The 21,091-nt window shown below is 43.5% G+C and overlaps 1 protein-coding gene across 2 annotated transcripts in view; it reads right to left on the bottom strand.

The window, feature by feature from the left end:
• Positions 1-12,249, bottom strand: part of Xdh (xanthine dehydrogenase) — a 64,456-nt gene extending 52,207 nt beyond the window's left edge. Inside the window, exons 1-5 of one of the 2 annotated variants that reach the window (XM_087907356.1) lie at positions 12,115-12,249; positions 11,605-11,856; positions 4,595-4,652; positions 2,131-2,227; positions 1,149-1,254 (exon numbers count right to left, since the gene is read on the bottom strand). In XM_087907356.1, the coding sequence (XP_087763482.1) occupies positions 1,149-1,254; positions 2,131-2,227; positions 4,595-4,652; positions 11,605-11,646 (303 nt within the window). In that variant the 5' untranslated portion in view covers positions 11,647-11,856; positions 12,115-12,249. Of the gene's footprint in view, positions 1-1,148; positions 1,255-2,130; positions 2,228-4,594; positions 4,653-11,604; positions 11,987-12,114 lie in introns of those variants that run through there. The other variant, XM_087907357.1, reaches the window with a different exon arrangement.
• Positions 12,250-21,091: the final 8,842 nt, after the last annotated feature.

The following is a 21,091-nucleotide window of genomic DNA, read 5'->3' as shown; positions in this document are numbered from 1 at the left end:
GTACACAGATCCCTCAATGTCCCTGTCTTCAAACCATTGCCAAGCAGTCTAGCTCCACAAAGGAGAAAACCCCAGTCGGGCATTTCTAAGTTTGTATACCTGGCCTAACAATTGCTATAGTTGTAGTTAACCTTGAACTTCTGATTCTTCTGCTGCCTTCCAAGTGCTGGGATTATAAGTGAGTCGTGGGTCATACCCAATTTATATGGCGCTGGGGAGCCAATCCAGAGCTCCAGGCATGGTAGGCAAGTACTCTGTCACCTGAGTCGCATACCCAGCCCTCTTTCTTATCTTATCCTTTGTTCTCAAGAGAGTGAAGGTCTGGCAGTCCATAGCTGGTGGTTAATACTGATTAATAACTTGATAGGACCTATAATCAAACAGGAAATGAGCCTCTGGGTCTATCCTGTGAGGGATCATCTAGATTAGGTTTGCCTCTGATCAAGGCTGGGGGAGCTTCTCTAGATTAGGTTGAGGTAGGGAAATGGCAGAATCTAGAACTAAACAGAAGGGGGAAGCTGGCTGGACATGAGCCTTCCATTGTTCTCTGCTTCCTATCTATGATGCACTGTTCCCAGCTACCTCAAGCCCCTACCACCATGACTCCCCTACCATGGCAGTGAGCTCCCCCAATAAGTTCTTCCTTCTTCCTGTTGCTTCTATTGGGCATTTTACACCAGCAATATGTAAAGTTTGTAAATTCAATATTGTATTGTCCAAGGGTGGGAGGTGAGTGGTACAACTGGAATTAGCACTCTGGCCATAGGAGGTACATGGGTTTATTATCTGGAATCTGGGAGACTATGGGTTGTCAAATCATATTCAAGGACAAGGTGTCCTTCCCTGCCTTTTTGGGTCTGGAGCAAGAATGCCTCTGGATGTCAGATTCAGCTGATTTTGCTGCTGTTGTTGTTGCTCCCTTGGGGTCATGCAGTGTTATATCATCCTGACCCTGGTGATGGGGAGCTTTGGGTTTACACACCCACTCTTTCTACCTTCTAGCATCTAGAAAAGATTTGGAGGGAGCCCTGGACCCACCTCCTTTGTTCAAGCAGTGAAGTTTCTGCCAACAACCCAGAGCAAAGCTGCAGACTTGGCCGAGGCCTCCCTGGGAGATGTTCTGGCTTCACATTCACCACCCCACTCACCTGTACAGGATGCAGCTTCTGGGTGTTTCCTATGCCTTCCACGGTTGTCACAGCAACATGATGCAAGGAGCAGATGGGGGCCAAGCAGGCATTGACAGAAAAGTGACTAGAATCACAGATTAAGGTCATTTCATTGCTGCTGAGGTCATCAGAGCAGTGCAGGCCATTGTAGGACCTGGAGGCATTCCATATCTCTCCACTCTATGCTATGTTCTTGTGTCTGCTATTGTCGCCATTGCCTCTCCATCTAAGACCCTGAGACAGGAACAAAAGGGGCTCTATTCCAGCTGAGACTGAGCCTCACTGTGTCATGAAAATAGCCAACACCAGACACTATTGCCATCAAAATGCCAATTTTCCGCTGGGGGCTGAGGGCTGGGGGAGTGGGGGTGAATGAGATGAATTCCTGACCCTGCAACAGCTTGCAGAAGAATCAAAGTGGGTATGAAGATGCAGTGTAAAAATCTGACAGCAAATAATTCGGGGCGGGGGGCTGTGCTGAACTCACTAAGAAACCTACATTGGTACGGAGGATCTAACTCAACCTTGAGGGATCAAGGAGCATTTCTTAGAGGAGATGCTGTTTGGGTCCAGTATTTCCAGGTAGAAAGTCCTGGATGAGAGGACACACAGTACAGGAAACAATTTATAGCAAGATTAAGAAACAAGTAGACCATGAGTTCTTCATATCATACTTGAGGAGTATTAGGCCCTTGGTGGCAAAGAAAACTGGGGAGGAAATCAGGGACATACTATAGAGGGTCGGAGAAGGATTTTATGGGATATCATGTTAGCCTGGACTGTAGAATGGTCATTGTTTGGTCCCCATTCATCAGCTAGGAAAGATGCCCGTAAGACATCATTCCGTACTCCTTGTTGATGATTGGAGTCTTCTCAGAATCACACATACTCACACACTCACTCGCAAGGTAACCCTACATCCGACCCTCCCATGGACCACTAGGCAGCAGGCAAAGGATACAGGATCTTGTTCTGAAGACGGTCATACTTAGAGATCATCACTGTGCACGCCCCGCAGCCCCCTTCTCCACAGCCAAGCTTGGTCCCGCACAGCCCCACTGAGCAGCCGCTTGTTAAGGGTGCAAATCCAGAGAAAGGACGCTACAGATGGATGGGAATGCTGGGCAGAGCCTCACAGGCAGAACTTACACACGCCCAAGTCCTTGACCCAGGAAGCAGCAGAGTCACAATCCCCTCACTCCGTGGGGCAGGACTGTGTCCCGCAGATGTGAGAACAGATAACCTCCACTGCACAGGTGAGCCAGAACCCATGCAGCACCATCCAGGACACAAATTCCAGGATCAGGGTTCCCCCAGGGTCTGAGCAAGGGGGTCATGAACCTCCATGACTGAGCATATGGTGTGTCTAAGTGAGTGGCAAAGAACCTCAGCCAGGCAATGATACATTCTGGGGCACATCAAGTTCTGGATTTTACCCTGAAATTTTCAAGCCAATCAAGTCCCAGAAACCAAAACTAAAGCTTGACTAGGCTTTTGAATCTCTCGCAAAATATATACAAGTGAAAAATAAAGAGTTTTAAAGATCGGGAACCGATAATGGACCCAGCCAGTTCTTACACATACTGTGGAAAGATAATCTATGGCCTAGCTAACCAGTGGGCTATTCCAAACCCACAACAGTCATGTGGCCACCTTCCTCGGATCACAGAAGCCTCTGTGCTGAGTTTCTGTCAGTCTCTAAGCCCTCGCATCTCTTCTGAAGGCAGGGGACACGGAAGAGCAGCTGGCCCTTCCTCCACTGTCAAGATAAAATTAACAAGGAGCAACCGTATCCCACCTTACACTCAAAGGCTCTTGTTTTCTCTCGGCAGTTTGCTTAGCAGGCCAGAGCTACTACTTCTCTGCAGATTAACATGCAAAGCAAAAGCAAACGGAGGCCCAAACTGTGGTATGAGCGCAGAGTGTCATCTTGCATGTTCTAATCCTCTGACTCAGAAGTCTCCTGACGCAGGCTTGTGTAATCCTCTCTTCCTCTTGCTACCTCTCTCTAAGACAAAGAGACCTCCTAAGAACTAAAGTTTCTTTGTTCGCTTGTTTGTTCTCACTAAATAAGGTATGTGCTGTTATTTATGGCTGATCCACCTGGGAAGTATCTGCCCGGAGAAGGTGGCCTTCTGCTCTTTATTTTCTAGCCTTGGCATCTTTCTAGAAACCCCGGATTTGAAGCAAGGCTAGGAATATTTCTCTCTCACAAATTAACTACCAACCCAGACTGCAATAAGGAAAAAGACTTTATCCTTGGCACGGCAAACTCTCCGTTCTAAATTCCATTTGAGCTTTGCTCTTCAAGTCAGGTCCGCGTAATTAGGAGCTTCTGGTTCCCTCAGGTTTGCGAAACCTGAACTGAAACTAGGAACTCAAATTAGCTTTGCTTTCAGTGCACTGGAATCCATCTCAACAACCTCCTCGTGGAGCTGGACTGGCCATGGCGGCCCCTTTGCCGAGCCACGGAACCCTCTGCCACAGAAGAGCCACCGTTCTGAGCCTTCAGTTATGCCTATACCAAGTTGTCTGCCATGCTGCCTGACAGGAAGGGAGTGAACTAAAGTCAAAGCCTTGATTCTGGGCTCACTTCTGTGAGGACTGAGCAAAGCGTTCACTCAAAGGAGCCGCAGGCATAGCTCTGGGAGCGGGAGGAGTCCACCATAGACAGATGTCAAGATGAGCGTAGTCCTGATGCAGGCCCCTGGAGCGGTTCCAGCCTGGGTGAGAAGCAAAGCACACAGCCTTAGGCTTCCATCCAGGGTCTGCCAGAACGTGAGGAGCTGCATTAGAGGATCGCAGCACTAGGAAGGGCGAGAACCACTGCTCTGAGTCTCCTGCCCACGTTGTCTCCACAGCCTGCCATTAAGCTGTTGGGACCTTACACAGTTCCCACAGCAATCATCCTTTCCCAGTACAGAACCATTGTTTGGGAACACCCAGCAACATAGAACTTACCTAGTATGTGAAAGTAGGTTCAATGCCCAACAGTGCAAGAAAAGGAAATAGAAACCCTTTCCCTCATCTCTCTGGGCCTCTGTGGAGCCAGAGAGGCTCCTGGATAGTCTTCTATGTGCTAAGCAAATGCCAATAGAAGACAAGCCCACTGCTCCTAAGGGGAATGACCATGAAACTCACAGGGGCGGATGAGGAAGGGCCTTCTCGGTCCCAGAACCAAATCCTGGAATTACTAAACTCTTCACTGGAGAAACGTGAGAGAACAGCCTTACCCATCCTCTCATTTGAGAACTGGGAGGTTATGATCTAGGGAGCCAAGGACTGCTAAGGCTCTCCCAGCTCTGGATTACTGCAGCTGCCCAGACTCCTCCAAGGCCACCCTCTGGTCACTGGGGAACCATGTAAGCCTCAGAGAACAGTCCCATCGTCCCCTCAGCCTCACTCCCACTGCAGAGCCAGGATACGCTTCCTTCTCAAGTAGACCAGAAGTGTTGTTTCGGGATCGGCATTTTTCTCCACCACCTACCAGGAAAGGAAAGAAAACATATCAAGAAATCGCCTACCCGTTCTTTACAGTTGACTTCCTCCCTTCCAAATCTCACCCCCAAACACGCAGAGCGGATGGGCACTTACTGGACAGACAATTACTTGACAATTACTTGACAATTCCAAGCAATGAACAGAGGAGCTCTAAGACATGATCATGATCCTGCCCTCAAGTCCTCAAATTCCACCTGGGCACACCACGGAACGTCCAGGCAAGTGCACGGCAGAGTCTCCTCCGACTAAGGCAGTATCATCACATTTCTCCTGCCTCATCCCAGCTACAAATTCTAGGGGCGTCTGGAGCTGTCCGCATGAAGACTAACTTTGTTTCCTCGAGCATGCCTGCTCAGACTCCATATGTGATGAGAGAAAGCTGGTTATGTAGTCCATGCTCACAGCCAAGCGTCGTGTGCAGCCAGCTACCACAGTAACGACACGGTGGTGCTCGCATGGAGGAGCCACCTCAAGTCAAAACCCATCCACATGTTCAGTAAGGTAGAAAAGGTCGTCTGCCATGTGAGATGCTCTCCCCAGATGTGAACCTTCAAAGGAGATCTGAGAGCCCATTTCAGTCCTCCCCATACTTAAAGGCAAAGAATTTATGATAAGAGATTAAGAGAACTCTTCTATGGGTCTTAGTGTTTCTCCAAGGGAAGGGAAGGAAATATCTGCCTCACACCTCGAGCTAAGAGAAGGGACAGCCTCTGTACCATACATAAATCCACTATTCCTCCTTTGCTGTATAGTGTCGGCAGCCAGACCAACCCAAGACTTTCTCAGAGGCCCTGATAGAACAAAGGGAACTTTGGTTCTGTGTTCTTGTCCAGGAGTGGACTTGGCAAAGCCAGTTTAGGGCTGGAGCCAGTGTCTCCTCAGAAGAGGCAAGGTTGTGGCTTCTGGGAACCTGAACTCTGGTTAAGAGTTCTACGACAGCTGTGTCTGGGGAATCGCAGGTTCTCTTTGCCAGCATTGCCTGACTTAGCTTTCTGCTGACCTTGGCCACGTTTTCCCCCTACAAATCAAATATATGATGCTGTACTTCTTAACAGATTTGCTTGATGTGAGTCATCAGCTTGTGCAAGACCTCCTGGTCCCAGCTATTTGCTTTTGTCTTCTTTGTTTCTTGTTCTCTCTCTTTCTTATCCCTGGTCCTCCCGCACGACACACCACCATACAGGACCCTTATTCTTGCATGTTCAGGACAGCATAGGACATTTAATAATCTGCCATACCACAGCTAAAGGGAGACCTAGCCTAATGTTGTTAACTAAAACTGATGGGTTTAAACTCCCACTTGAACTTTAAAAAAGGAAGAAGTGCAAGTATTGGTTCACATTGCCAGAGTCTAGTAGGTCCAAGAATTCTGATAACAGTGAACTACTACAGACCATCCATAATGTAGACAGGCTTGGCTTGAGTGTGTTGAAACCAGTCTCAGGAAGATTGCCTAGAGGAAGTGATGGGACCACTAATAGGAGGCTTCTTTATACAGTGATATAGGTGGGTCTTCTATCTATCTGCTGTTTCATTGGTTAATTAATAAAGAAACTGCTTGGCCTGATAGGTCAGAACATAGGTAGGTGGGGAAGATAGAACAGAATGCTGGGAAGAAGGGAAGTGAGTTAGATGCTATAGCTCTCCTCTTCAAGATGGACGCAGGTTAAGATCCTTCCCGGTAAGCCACCACCTCGTGGTGCTACACAGATTATTAGAAATGGGTTAATCAAGATGTGAGAATTAGCCAATAAGAGGCTGAAACTAATGGGCCAAGCAGTGTTTAAAATGAATACAGTTTCCATGTAATTATTTTGGATAAAGCTAGCTGGGAGCCGGGCCACAGCCCACCACTCCCACCATTACAATACAGTGGACCAGCCACGTTGGAAGCTGAGAGAAAGCAGAGGGTCTAAGAAATGTACGTCACTAATACCATGGGGGGGTGAGCAGTGGTCTCTGAAGGACCCTTAAATCCACAGAGCCAGTGAAATGAAATCTTTCTTGTTGTCTCACAACGTCATTCTAAGTTGAGACTGTTTGGGGAAACTTTACTAGAAGATAAAATTGTGCTTGCACAGATGTGTGTTGTGTAGTGTGTGGTATATATGTGTGTGTGTGAGAGAGACCATAGTAGGTCATCAGGTGTCACCCTCTAGTGTTCTCAGTCCTACTGTCTGCAGACAGGGTCTCTCGCTGACCCAGAAGCTCACCATAGACTGACTAGTTCATGAGCTCTTGGGTTCTACCTGGCTCCAACCTCCAACGCTGGCATGTGCAACCAGCCCTGGCTATTTTTATGGAAGCTGCGGGTTCAGACTCAAGCTCTCATGCTTGCAGAGCCAGGGTTCTTACCTACAGAGCCATCACTTCAGCCCCAAGAGCAGAATTTTTGATTGACTCCAAATAATACGTTTCTGAAACTTGCAGGATTTCCCCTTCAGTGGGGTTTAAAGAAAAGTGGGAGATAGAAATTAAAATTCTTAGACAAATATTCTGTTCTCTCATTTGGGATCCACAGACTTTATTAATCCACAAAAGTGCAAGTGTATGGCGTGACTGTAGAAGTGAAAGTACGTAGGGAAAAGGGAACAGGCAGGAGTGAGTGGGAAGGAAGTAGAGGGCGGGGATATGAGTAATATCAACGCACAATACACACTTGCAAAAATTTTTAAGTTTAAAACTAATGTTTTTTTAAACTTCTCTTTCTTTTATGATAACACCCCAGGAGTCCAGCTTGCTCAATATATCCTGGTTATTAAGTCTACATGAGGTGAAGCTCCTTTTTTTGGAGACGAAATCATGAATGCAAATAAAATTGATCTTTATCACCCTTCTGGTGGGTATCAGTGACGTTAAGCCTGCTGGTTTTCTCCATGTTTCCCTTCCTCCTTTATAGTACATCACACTACACACACACACACACACACACACACACACACACACACACACACCTGCTGTGCCCACCCATAAGTAAGCTTCTTAGTGTCCCTCAAGACCCTTTTAGGTATATCCCCAGTCTTCCATTTTAACTGTCCTGCCTCCTACTTCCCTAGCAACCTGATCTGATTGGATTGAAAATCCCTCTCATCTCTCCCAGTCCTGTGCCTTGATCATGTCTCCCTTTCTCACACATCTTGACTTGTTGGAAGACATCATATGCTCCCCTGTTCAAGGCTTTCTACATCACCACAGCTGTAGGCCTACACTTCCTTGAATATCTACAAAGAATGGCTGACCAGGCTACTTCTGAGGTGTGTCTCAGAGCTTGCCACAGTGTGCCTCATGGGACACTCTTAAAAATTGAAAGCCCAGGGGAAAGCCTTGGCAGGTGTCACGCAGATTAAAATGGAAAGGTTTCCTGCAGGGTCATGTCTGAAGCACTTGTTACCATCCAGATGACATGGTGGAGCTAGGGTAACTGGAAGGTCATGGGGGTTATCCCCAGTCTTTGGCTCGTCTCTCATGTTATGCCATGATGGTCTATCTGTGCAGACCAAGTTCTCTGAAACCACGAGCTGAAACAAATCCTTCCTTCCTGAAACTAAGTCTGTGGGCATTGTGGTGACAGTGGACACAGCTGCACTGTGAGGAAGCAGCTTTATAAAAACTGTGGTCGATGGGCCAGCAGCATGGCTTAGGTGGTAAAGGTGCCTGCCGCAAGGCTGGATGCCAAGCTTGATACTTTGAACTTTGTTCCATTCATATCCTCTCTCTCTCTCTCTCTCTCTCTCTCTCTCTCTCTCTCTCTCTCACACACACACACACACACACACACACACACACACGCACACACACACACACACACACACACGCACACAGAAAATAAATACATGCAATGTAGTAATAAAAAACTTAAAGGGAAAAAATGAGTGAGTATATTTCTCTGGGAATTTGAACTTTAAAAGAAATAATGACGGTTGGGTGTGGTGGCAGGCCAGCCTGGTCTGCATAGTGAGTTCCAGGACAGTCAGACTACATAAATGAGACCCTGTCTCAAAAAAAAAAGCAAGGAAAGAAGGAAGAAGGTAGGTAGGTAAGTAGATTCTAAGGGGTGATAACACACTTAAATCTGTAACTTTAAATGATAATTAATCAGTGAATAAATAAACAGATGGAAGAACGACTACCTCTGATACTAATAAATACAACTAGTTATCTAATAACTGGCACAATAATTGATCCAGTTAATAAACAATAGTGTTGATCAGTGCATGAAATCTTGATGAATGAGATAGCCATATAGTTATATGACCTCAAAGTACTTGTTCATGGATTATTAATTATGAAGGAGAAAAGAGTTGTCTTTTGAGGAAGAGAGTTAATGGACACCACCTTAACCTAGAGTTGAAAGTCCAGGTCACTAATGGCAAAGCTGCTATGATATATCCCTTGATAGAATATGCCACAGGAAAAGACATTACTTCTGGGGTAGTCCTGCCCAAACAGCAGACTGGGAACCAAATTACAAGACAGTGTGAGGGAAAACTCAGGATTAGTGTCACCCTAAGGAATAGCTAGCCTGTTCTCTTCAGAAATGCCAAAGTCACTAACAACTAAGGAAACACAGGAGCTGTTTAAAGTTAAATGAGATGAGATGGAAAAGCCCTAACATCCACAGCCCAACTCTTCTAGGGGATTATAAATGACATTAATGGGAAAATCATAATAAATTTCCATGAGACACACAGTGCTTCTATATCAAAGTGGCATTTTCTGAATTTCATAAATTGATTGTTAGTCTCTAAGAACTAGAAAATCTTTATTCCTAGGATAGAAATAAAGAGATATGACATCTGAAACTCTCAATTGTCCAGAACGAGTCTAAGTTTCATATATTTATACATATTTGTCAAATATATAAAATTATTTGTATGCTTACATACATATTTTCATCTGTGATCATATATATTCAGTATATTTATCCTGGAAAAAAGAGATAGAGAGAGAGGGGCAGGCAAGATGGCTCAGAGGCTAAGGCACTTGCCACCAAGCTTGACAATTTGAATTTAAACAAAGGGGCCCCCGCAGTGAAAGAAGAAACTGGCTCCGACATGTTGCCCTCTGTCCACCTGCTCCCAGATGAGAATGAGCTACCATCTTTCTACAGCTTCTTTGGTAACATCTTTGCACAACATCTATGGCCCAATGCCCAGAACATCTTGAAAAAGGAAATTAATCCAAAGTTGCTCAAGCCACCTCTGCTCGCCCCAAACCCCTTCGCTTGCTCTTTCGTTTATTACAGCTGCTTTTGTCCTTACTCTCTGCATTGCCTCTTCATCCTTCTGGCAGTTTTCCAAGAGCCCACATCTTTTTAATGACAAACATGGCTGGCTATTCAACGTGTGAACACAACGGGCAGAACCTTCCGGAGATAGGAGGGTCTGGCATGATGCTACTCTCTAACGAATCTGAAAATTGTTCCACTGCTGTGCAAATAAAACCCAAGGAGAAGCAATTCCAGCCAAGTCAGTTTCACCTCAAAAACATTCCTTCCCAGACACAGAGCCTAACAGCAAGACAGCCCTTTACAAGAGCAATGGACCACATGCAAATCAACAGATAATAGATAATAAAACCAGAGGGAGACATGACCTTAAGAGTCCTTGAATCCTGCTATTAACTCGCTGGAAAAACCATTTATGAAAGCTCCAAAGGAAGCGTCTTTGTGAACACAGCATTTGTAGAAAGCCAGTTCAGCAGCTGTCTCTACACCTGTATGGTGTTACTGCTGAATGCAAAAGAAGTTTCAAATATTGGGTGCAAGGGCCTTACTACCACCAGCGTAGGCATTTTGACCTAGCTCTGGTAGGTACCAGCTGCTCAACTCAAAAATAGAAGCATCTCAAAGAGAGGATCTTGGACCTGGGTATCCAGAGATGGGATCGCTCAATCTGAATCCAAGAGTCTTGACATTACTGGTGTTGAAATGGATCCCAAAGTTTCCATGCTAGTTACCCAAACAGATCCTGATAGTGTAAGTCCTTAGGGAGTCTCTGAAGCACGTGTTCATTCTTGCAAATTCCTTCAGAAGTTACTCAGCTTCTCCAACCAACACAAAAGGATCAACAAAAAGGACAAGGAAGATCATTCTTCTTTGGGGACACTTTGGCCCACTAGTGGTTTAAACTGTCCTTGTAGCCAGTCACAGTGGGGCATGATGGGTCTTCTCCTACGATCTTGTTTATTCTCAAGCGGGGAGCTGGAGGGCTGTTGAGTATCTTGCGGGGAGGTAAACAGAACTTGGAGACAATACCCTTATTGTGGTTTCTCTCCCAGTATGGCACAGGCATAGCAAAGACTCCCAGGCTACCAGGGATTTGTGGTTCCCAGGTGCTTTTTCTACACCTTCCTGCACTGGTGACGTTTAAGGGGTTTGCAGTATTTATTTAAAGGACTGAGCGATGATTGAGGGGGATTCCTTTATGAAAATAATAATGATGATGGCTTGCCACAAGGTGTCAGTATATGTCCCCACACAGTAAATCAGGTCTAGCTGTTAAATCTATAATACGAGATACATCAGAATCGACGGCTATAATGTGTTGTATAGCCTGGCATTAGTGTGAAAACACATTCCTGCCACTGCTCTCAGCAAACAAAGTCATCAAAGTACTAGGCTGGGTTTACTTACACGGGGAAATAGAGGGATGCTGATGACTCCCCCACCTCACCTAGACTGTTCTTTCCCTGCCTCTAAATCAGTGTGTTCACTACCATAGTGTGGATACCCTTCTGTCCTCCCTCTCCCTCCCTTCTTTGCCCTCTGAGTGTCTTGCCTGTGTTTTCCTTCCTCTGAAGTTCCTGAACTACAGCAAGACCTTTTAAGGCATAGAACGAGACCAGATCAAATCTGAGGGACCAGGTAAGAGAGATGACACATGTCCCTTCCCAGACAGCAGGAACTCCAAACCAAAAGGCAACTCCTGCTTACCTTTTTACCATTCACAAAGAACACCAACTCGTCTGCAGTCATCTTGGCTGGTCGAGTCACTGAGTTCCCAGGAGGTACTTGCAGATATCACTGCCCTGAGACTTGGAAGATACGCCTCCCAGCAAAAATGTAGCAAAGTCGGCCAATGGGAAAGAACCAGCCCCAGGCATGGACAGTTCTTGGCAATAGTCACAGGCTTACATAATCCACCAGGAAGGACCAAACAAACACAGCAGCTCACCCTCTCTGCTCCTATGTCAAAGTACACAGAGGAAAGTGTGTGCCCAGATTAGTGAGGGCTGTGTCTTGGCACCAGATGTCTGAATTCTGGGCACCTGCCCTTGTGGAACCTGCTTCATCCTCCTCCCACTTTACCATACCAGGAAGAAAGGGGGAAGGAACCCTTTGTCAGTCACTGCCAATAAGAGCTGATTCACTCTCTTCCCGTCTCCACTTGCTATTTCTCGAGTCCGGCCTACACTGATGCAGACGCGGCACTGGCGTGCTTACCTCATTCTCTCATGGCCTGGTGAACTATGCAGGTCACAGACAGAGAACTCAGTGTCCAGACTCAAACCCTGGCCACTGACTACAGCCTGTCACTTATCCCCTGCAGAAGGCAGCTCTTCATCCTGGAAAAGGAACCTAAAAATGATACCAAAATCGGAGAGCTGAGAGACAAATCGTCTCTCGGATGTGCCTTATAAACTTTCAGAAAACCAAAAAATATACTCCCTTGTTGCAAAAGTATCCTCATGATAGAAACGATTCTGAAACAAAACATGCTTGAGACTTGCACAGACATTGTCAAATCATCAGAGGAACTCACAAAAATAAATAAATAAATAAATTTCAAACACCAAAGAAATAAAAATGCTTATGCAATATGTTCACAGCCTATTAATAGAACAGAACCTCCCCCTCGATGTAGTGTCCCTAACTCCTGGTGTAAAGGTCTATGCACGCAGGCAACACCAATGGGCTCTCCCTGCTCCGTTCCACCCACCTCCACCTCAGCAGCCACCCTGTCCTTCCCCAGCCCCACAGTCACTCAACAGCCTGCAAGAGAACACATCCAGTGCTCCTGGAGACCGCAGGAAAGGAAGAAAGTGCATGAGTCAGATGTAGCTGGCACAGCAGCATCCTAAGAAACAATACTACCGGGACAGTGACACCGTCGACACAATGTCCCTCAGCCAGCACAGCCCAGTCAGAACCAAGAAATGAATTTCTTGTCAGTTGATTGATATCCCAGTTCGCCCCTAGACTGTGCTATGTCTCGTGCCAAACCCTATGAGTTTCTCAGTCCAGGACAAATGGGGATGCCGATGGCCATAAACAGTAGTTGTTAGCCGGAGTGGAATTCCCTACAAAATGGGTCATTAGGCTGTCTGGGATATGTTAGTGACATGATCAGGAGAGAGGTTGTTGTTGCTGCTGCTGCTCCTGAGTCCAGGAAATGGGACTAAATATTCCAAGTTCAGGACAATTCCTCACCATAAAGACTTGTGCAGCCTAAAATGTCAATCAAGAAGAGACAGAGAAATCCTGGTCTGAAAGGAGAAGGGTGGAGCAAGGGATTAAGGCTGATCCTAGGGCGTGTGTTTCTACCTCTCCCTGTTCTTCTTATTCCTATGATTGACTGGCTCTTCTATTCACTGACTCACCCATCCTTACATCTTCATGAGCTCTGCCTAGGCTGCCCTGCACAGTCCCAAGGAAAGTTACCTAGGCTGCGTTTAGTATTAGCTCCATCACCTTTCCAAAAGTCACTGTCTTGTACAATCGTTCATTGCCCTCATTTACAGACATGGCTTGCCATGCTTACAAAGTCACTTCTTCTGAAAATTTTTATAAAGTTTAACTGTTCCCAGCAGACACTGGGCAAGTGCTTGAGGGGTTTCTAATGCCCACAATCCCCTTCCCCTGCCATAGTCTGAAGGAAAAGGTAGCCTGCCTAGAATACTGCAAGAATACACACACACAGAGAGAGAGAGAGAGAGAGAGAGAGAGAGAGAGAGAGAGAGAGAGAGAGAGAGAGGGAGAGAGAGAGAGAGAGAGAGAGAGAGGGAGGGAGAGAGAGAAAGAGAGAGAGAGAGAGAGAGAGAGAGAGAGAGATTGCAGAGTTGTATCAAAAAATATTCAATGGCCAAATAGAGGACCCAAATAAACAGATAAGGAATTTAGCATAAATTATTAAATTGACTCAAAACACAGAAAGGAAGTTGCCAATATGGCATGGCTGGAAGAATCAATAACTTGAAGGGGAAATTTTAAAATATGGAAGAAAAAAATCACCAAGGAAATCCAGATACTGCAAAAGGAACAAACAAAATTCTGGAAATGAGAGAACCAATCAAGCAAATAAATAACACATCAGAAAACATCATCAACAAACAAAATCAAGCCGAAGAATGAATCTTAAGAGTGGGTGACAAGGTCGAGGCAGCGGTGCATACAGGCATATCAAAGAAAAAATGGGCTGGGAGATTTCTCAGTGATTAAAATGTTTGTGTGAGGTCTGGAGTTTGAGTCCCCAGAGCCCACCTAAGTGGCAGGTGGACATGGAAGTCCACCTATAATTCCAGCCTGAGATGACAGAGGCAGAGAATATCCAGAGTTAGCTAGCTAGCGAGTCTAATCATACTGGTGAGCTCTTGAGTTTGATCGTGAGACAGTACCTCACTGGACCTCAAATGTATGCCCGCATACTCAAGAGAATAACCCAAGTCTACACAGGATAGAAGAAGGGGATGGTAGGAAATCAAATGTCTTAGACATCCTAGTCAATGAAGTGTTAGCCGAGTATTGCCAGAATCTAGAAAAACAGACATCCATCCAAATAGAGGAAGTCTTCCAAACCCCAAACAGTCATGACCAGAGAAGAATCTCTCCAAGATATATCATAATCAAAATATCAAAAATATAAAGCAAAGAAACCATAAGAGAAAAATGCCTACATACAGAGGCATAAATATCACAGTAACATCAGATCTTATGTCAGCAACCATAAAGCCATAAAAGCATGGAATGATATACTTCAATCCTTAACAGAAATTATTGTTAGCCAAAACTGTTATACTCTAAAAACAAGTATTTATTAAAAACAGATGGAGAAGTAAGAATATTTCAAAGAACACAGACACATACCACATATACACACTAAACAAACAAATAAGATAATAACTAAGCCAGCTGTAAAAAAAATCTTCAAGAATTATTATACACAGAGGAAGGAGACAGTTTCACACATAAGAACACAGGAAAGAATATATTTTATGAAATCAACAAATCAACAAAGGAGACCTAGGAAAGAATCAATCATGTCCAGCACTGCAAATGTCCAACACTACCAGGAAAGGAAGAAAAGAACTGTCAATCAACCAACCAACCAACCAGAACAACAGCAGCAAAAGCATAAACAATAGCAAATCCTTCTCAATTACAGCCTTGAGTGTAAATGGCCTTAAGACAGTAATTAAAAGAAACAGATTAATGGACTGGATTGAAATACATGATCCAGTTATCTGTGGTCTCCAGGAAACTCACATAGCTTGGGAGAAACTGAGAGTCGAGTTGGAAAACAAACTGTCAAGCAAATAGAAGCCACAAATGGTCTGGCAAAGCAATTCCCTGATCTGCTTAGGTAGATCTCAAACCAAAACCAGTCAGAAGAAAGAAGAAATGGGGTGGTCCATTGAGTGTTAATAAAAGAAGCAGTTCATCCAAAGGATATAACTACTATAGATATTTATGTTCTGAATCTTGAGGCCCCCAATTTTCATAAAACAAACACTAAAAGATATAGAAGATCACATAAGTCCAGATACAGGAATAACGGAGGAGTTGGTATCCCACTGGTATATCTAGATAGGCCTTCTAAACAATAATCAGCAAAGGGACCTCAGAGCTAAACTACATCATAGATCAGATGGAGCTAATAAATCTACAGAACATTCCACCCACCCGATAGAAATGAATGTTCTTCTCAGACACACTTAGAACCATCTCTAAAATTAACCACATCATCGGCCACAACACAAGCCTTAATAAATTATATGGACAAAATAAAATGAAAATAAAATTATCCCGTAATGTATTAGATCATGGTGGACTAAGACAAGAAACTAATATCAAGATTAACCTCGGGAAATATACAAAAGTTTAGAGACTGAACAGTATGTTTTTGAATAGAAAATGAATCATTGAGGAAACCAAGAGGGAACTTAAAAATCCCCAGGAACAAACAAAAATAAGAACGTAATGAACAGAATCTCTAGGGTACAGGCAAGTTCTTCCTAAGAGTTTAAGCACTCACACTAAAAAATTAGAGGGATCTCGATCAAATAACCCAATGAGACACTTCAGGACTCCTAAATAGCAAGAAGAAGCCTACCCCAAATACAGCAGACAGAAAGTTGTAATAAAGACAAGGGCATATACTTTGAGACTAAAAATACCATATATAGAATTAATTAAAGAATTGTTTCTTTGAAAGTATTAAAGTTTAAAATTGAACAACTTCTAGACAGACTAACCAAAAGAGGCACAAATTATTAAATTAGAGATGTGAAGAGTATTGTTACAACAAACTCTAATAAGAGCACATTATCAAGGATTACTTTGAAAATTTATATTCTGACAAAAATGAAAATCTAGAAGAAGTGGATAAATGTCTAAACTCATATAGCCGACCAACATTAAAGTCAAAAGATATAAATAACCTGAACAGACCCATGATAAAAAAAAAGGAGACTAAAGCAAAATTAAAAGTCTCCCCACAAAGAAAGTCCCGGGGCTAGACCTATTCATTGTCAAATTCTACTAAACTTTCAAGGAAGTCTAATACCAACATTCTCAAACTGTTCCATAAAATGAAAATGTAGTGAACACTACTTAACACATTCTACAAAGCCAATGTGACTCCAATACCCAAACCAGATATAAACACAACAAAATAGAAAACCACACAACAGTCTCCCTGATGAATACAGAAAATCTTCAACAACAACAAACAAGAAACTGGAAGAACTTCCATGTCTCTAGACTGGCAGAATTAATATTGTGAGGATGGACTTATTACCAAAGCAATCTACAGATTCCATATAACCCTCAGCAAAATTTCAATGACATTCTTGACAAAACTAGAAAAGAATACTCCCAAAATGTGCATGGAAACACAAAGAACGTGATAGCAAATGCAACTCTAAGCAGAAATAATAAAGCCAAAATTATCAAGTTGCTTGACTTCAAGCTATACTACAGAGCCATAGTGTCAAAGACAGCAAGGTACTGTCTACAACAGACATGTTGATCAGTGGATTGTGATAGAAGACCCAGAGGTTAACTCACTCAGTTCTAAACACTTAATTTTGTCAAAGGTGTACAAAGGCATGCACGGGAAAAACAACAGCCTTTCAACAAATGGTGTTGACTAAACTGGGTTTTCTTGCCAAAGAAATTAGATCCCTATCTCTCAGCTTGCACAAAAAAAAAAAGAAACTCAAACACAATCAAAGATCTTCATTTGAAACTGGTAATGTTGAAATTAATAAGGGAAAACACTTCAGGATGTAGGCACAGGCAAGAAATTTCTGAACAGAGTTTCACAATAGCACAGCAAATACAATAGCTCAACAAGAAACAGCCCCAAGAACTGATAAATGGGATTGTATGAAATTGTGAAGCTTCCGCACAGCAAAAGAACTATCAGTAGAGTAAACCATCTACTGAATTTTAGAAAATCTTTGTCAACTATGCATCAGAAAAAGGACTAAAAGCTAGAATATACAAAGAACTTTAAAAAGTAAACACAAAAACTAAAAATAAACAATGGGCCAATGAACTGAGCAAACAATTCTCAAAAGAAGAAACACAAATTGCCTATCATTATTTTTTCAAGTGTACAATATCCCTAGCCATCAGGAAAATGCAAATTAAAACTATTTTGAAAACAAGATAGAGAACAATAAAGAAAGACAGTTAGCGTCAACCTCTGACATGCACATGCAAATATATACACCTACACGAAACACACACCCAAATACACCACACATATTTTATATGGCCGTGTGTCTGTGTGTGTGTGAACCTGCTCCGGGGCACAGGTAGAGGTCAGAAGACAACATGTAGGAGTCCATTCTCTTTTACTACTATATTGGTCAAGGGAATAGAACTCAGGCTATTAGACTTGGCAGCAGGTACCTTTAACATTTCAGTGGCCTGTAAGTTTTTAAATAAAATAAAGTGCATGGGATTCCAGTCTGAGAGGTTACCATCACACAGGCACATGACAGCAAATGCTGGGAAGAATATGGGAAGGGAAAATTCACATCCACTGTTGGTGGGTGTAAACTGGTGTAACCAACCATGCAAATCACTGTGGAAACTTCTCCAAAATAGAAAATAGATCTACCATATGACCCAGCTGTCTCACTCTTGAGCAATTTCCCAGATGACTCTACATCCTACCGCAGATAAACCCTGCACATCTGTTTATTGCATCTCTTTCCGTAATAGCAGGGAAATGGAATTTACCTAGATGTCCATTAACAGATAAACAAGTTGAAAAATATGATACATAGACTTAATTGAATTTTATTCAGCCATAAAAAATTAAAATGTGGAATTTCAGGAAAGCAGATGGAACAAGAAAACGTCTTAAGCTAGGTAACTTTCGCTCAGAAAGACAAATATCATGCACCGCCTCTTATATTCAGATCTAAGCTCCAGGTTGTTAGATATGCGTATCTAGGCAGGAGCAAAGGTGGTGTCTAAATTACTGGTCTATTGCTGTGATAAAACCATGGCCAAGGCAACTTAGAAAAGAAAGAATTTAATCAGGGGTTTGCTTACAGTTTCAAAGGATTAGTCCATGTAGTCCTTGACCATCGTGGCAGGGAGCATAGCAGTAGGCAGGCAGGCATGGCACCGGAGCAGGAGCTGAGAGCTTCCAGCCTAACCCCCAAGCCGTGAGAGTCAGGGGAGAGAAACTGAGCCTATCACACTTTCTCCATCAAGGCCACACCTATTCCCTTCCGAAACAGTCCTACTAACTAGAGGACAAGCATCAAACATATCAGCTTCCGGGGCCATTATCATTGAGAGCAACTCAGTGCCCAAACAAATCAATGTGAGACAAAAGGAAACACACAGGACAGACAATAGAACACAGGAGCTACTAAAGCAGAAAGAAGGATACTTGGGGTGAAAGGGAACATTGGAGACAGGAAGAGGAGGGGAGGAGGAGGAGCAGAGTAAGAGGATCGATCAAAACGAAGTACGTATGAAAATGACACAAGGACACTTAATTTGTAAGCTAATTTAAACAAATGATTACTTTAAAAGAATGTTGAACAGGGCATAACTTAAGTATGTTATTTACAGTAGATGTTCAACATAAACCGCCTTCTCTGCGCTGAGAGCAAAACTCCACTCTACCCCTGTGGAGCACGGAGGGTGAAGGGGAACTACATCTTAACTCTGGGTCTAGACTGTCATTCGGAGATTCCATAATTAATAGTTGGAAGCTCCAGTACCAAAATTTGACAAACACTTTGACTAACTTGATTAACCCACATTTGGCAAAATATTTGCAACCACTTTCTCTGTGACTTTGAATTTCTTTAATTGACAAAATAGTATATGTGTATAACATGTTTCAAAATAGGGGTGTATTTCATAAGGGCTCCTTTGAGCTAGTTGTGCAACAACTCGTTGCTACAACTCATTGCTAACATTTAGGGTTTGAACACATCTTCTGATAATTTTCAAAACGCAATCAAAACGCAATGCACTGTTATTTAACACAGCCGCTGCTTTGTACTGTAGGTCTCTTGAATGTGGTCCTCCCACTTAACTGGGGAAAAAAATGTGCATTCTTTTACCAACATCTCCTCCACCTCTCCCTCCCCGCCTCAAGTGATGATTCTGCTATCTCCATCTGTAAGATCAGCTGTGCACACCCGACACAGACGTGAGATCCAGTGCTAAGCAGCAGAAGAAATGTGCCTCACTTCTGGTTTGACATAGAAGCCTTCTGGGGCGTCCATTGTTTCCTTCGTCTACAGTCGCTTTTAGTCTACTGCAGTCTTAGCTTTCTATTTTAGCTTTTGTTGCCTGTACTCGCAAACTCACATAAAAAGCCAGTGTTTACAGCAGTATCATGGTCCTCTCTGCACTGCAGTCAAGTGGCTTGTAGTTTTTGTTGTCTCGTTTTTCAGACTTCTATGCATTTCAGCTGTTTTTTTTGTATGGTGTGATATAGAGGTATTATTTCATTTAAATGTGGATATCCAGTGTCTCCAATATCATTTATTTTAAACTCTGTCATTTCCTCATTGTACAGTCTCAGAATCTTTGTCCTCTCCCCGTCCAAAATGAATTTTCTATATATTCATTGGGCTTCACTTTGTTCCATGGGGTTAGGCAGTTTGGATTTGGGGGTTTTGTTGATTTTTTTTTCATGTGTGTACAGTCTGATTACCAGAGTAAAACAATATATTCTGAAGTCAAGCAGCATGGTCCCTCCAGCTTGATGAGCTTTTGTTTTTGCTATTTTTGCTGATTTTCTTCAACATGTCTTTGCCTATTTGGATGCCTTGTGATTATGTGTGAATTTGTTTTTAAGTAATTTGAAGCTGGAGAGATGGCTCAGAGGTTAAGAGCAGTTGCTGCTCTTTCAGAGGACAATTCAGTTCCCAGTCTCCACACTGGGCAGCTCACAGTCATCTGTAACCCGAGCTCAGGGGATCTGATGCCTTCTTCTGGCCTCTGGGGACACCTGCACACACATGCGTATACACAGACACAGATGTATACTCAGACATAGACACATACATATACATAAATAAAAAATAGAAGTATTTAAACATCTATAGCGTCAGTTTCTTTCGTTTTCGCACAAAGATATTTCCCTTATTTCCTTTCTAATGTTTCCAGTATTTAAACACACACACACACACACACACACACACACACACACACACACACCAGGCAATTGTGGTACCTGCCTTTACTTACAGCTCTAGGGAGGCAAAGGCAGGTGGATCTCTGAGCTCGAAGCCAGCCTGGTCTACAAAGCAAGTACTTTGTAGACAACCAGTACTGTTAAACAGAGAAACCCTGTCTCAAAAAAACAAACAAACAAATATGTGTGTGTGAGAAAGAGAAATCATGTGTGTATGTGTATGTGTGTGTGTGTCCTAATCATATCTTCCCTCCCACCCCATCTCTAACGTCTCTCCCTTCAAGCTTCAAGTCCTTTTTTTTTTTTAAATAACCCACTGAGCACACTTAGTGCTGCCTGTGTGCACAAGGTGTAAGATCATCCACAAAGCCATGGGCAATCTGTCAGTGACCACCCTACCAAACAAAAAGGGACCCCCTCACTCATTAGCAGACAGCAGGTTTCAACAGCTCCTCAGCTAGGAACAGGGCCTCTGGAAGCCCATCCCACTCCATGCTGGAATTTTTAATGAGTTTGAAC

The sequence above is a fragment of the Myodes glareolus genome, chromosome 6 (genome assembly GCF_982192425.1).
Source record: "Myodes glareolus chromosome 6, mMyoGla1.1, whole genome shotgun sequence".
Lineage (NCBI taxonomy): Eukaryota > Metazoa > Chordata > Mammalia > Rodentia > Cricetidae > Myodes > Myodes glareolus.
The sequence above is the reverse complement of the archived record's forward strand: the minus strand, read 5'-3'. Positions and strand labels throughout refer to the sequence as shown.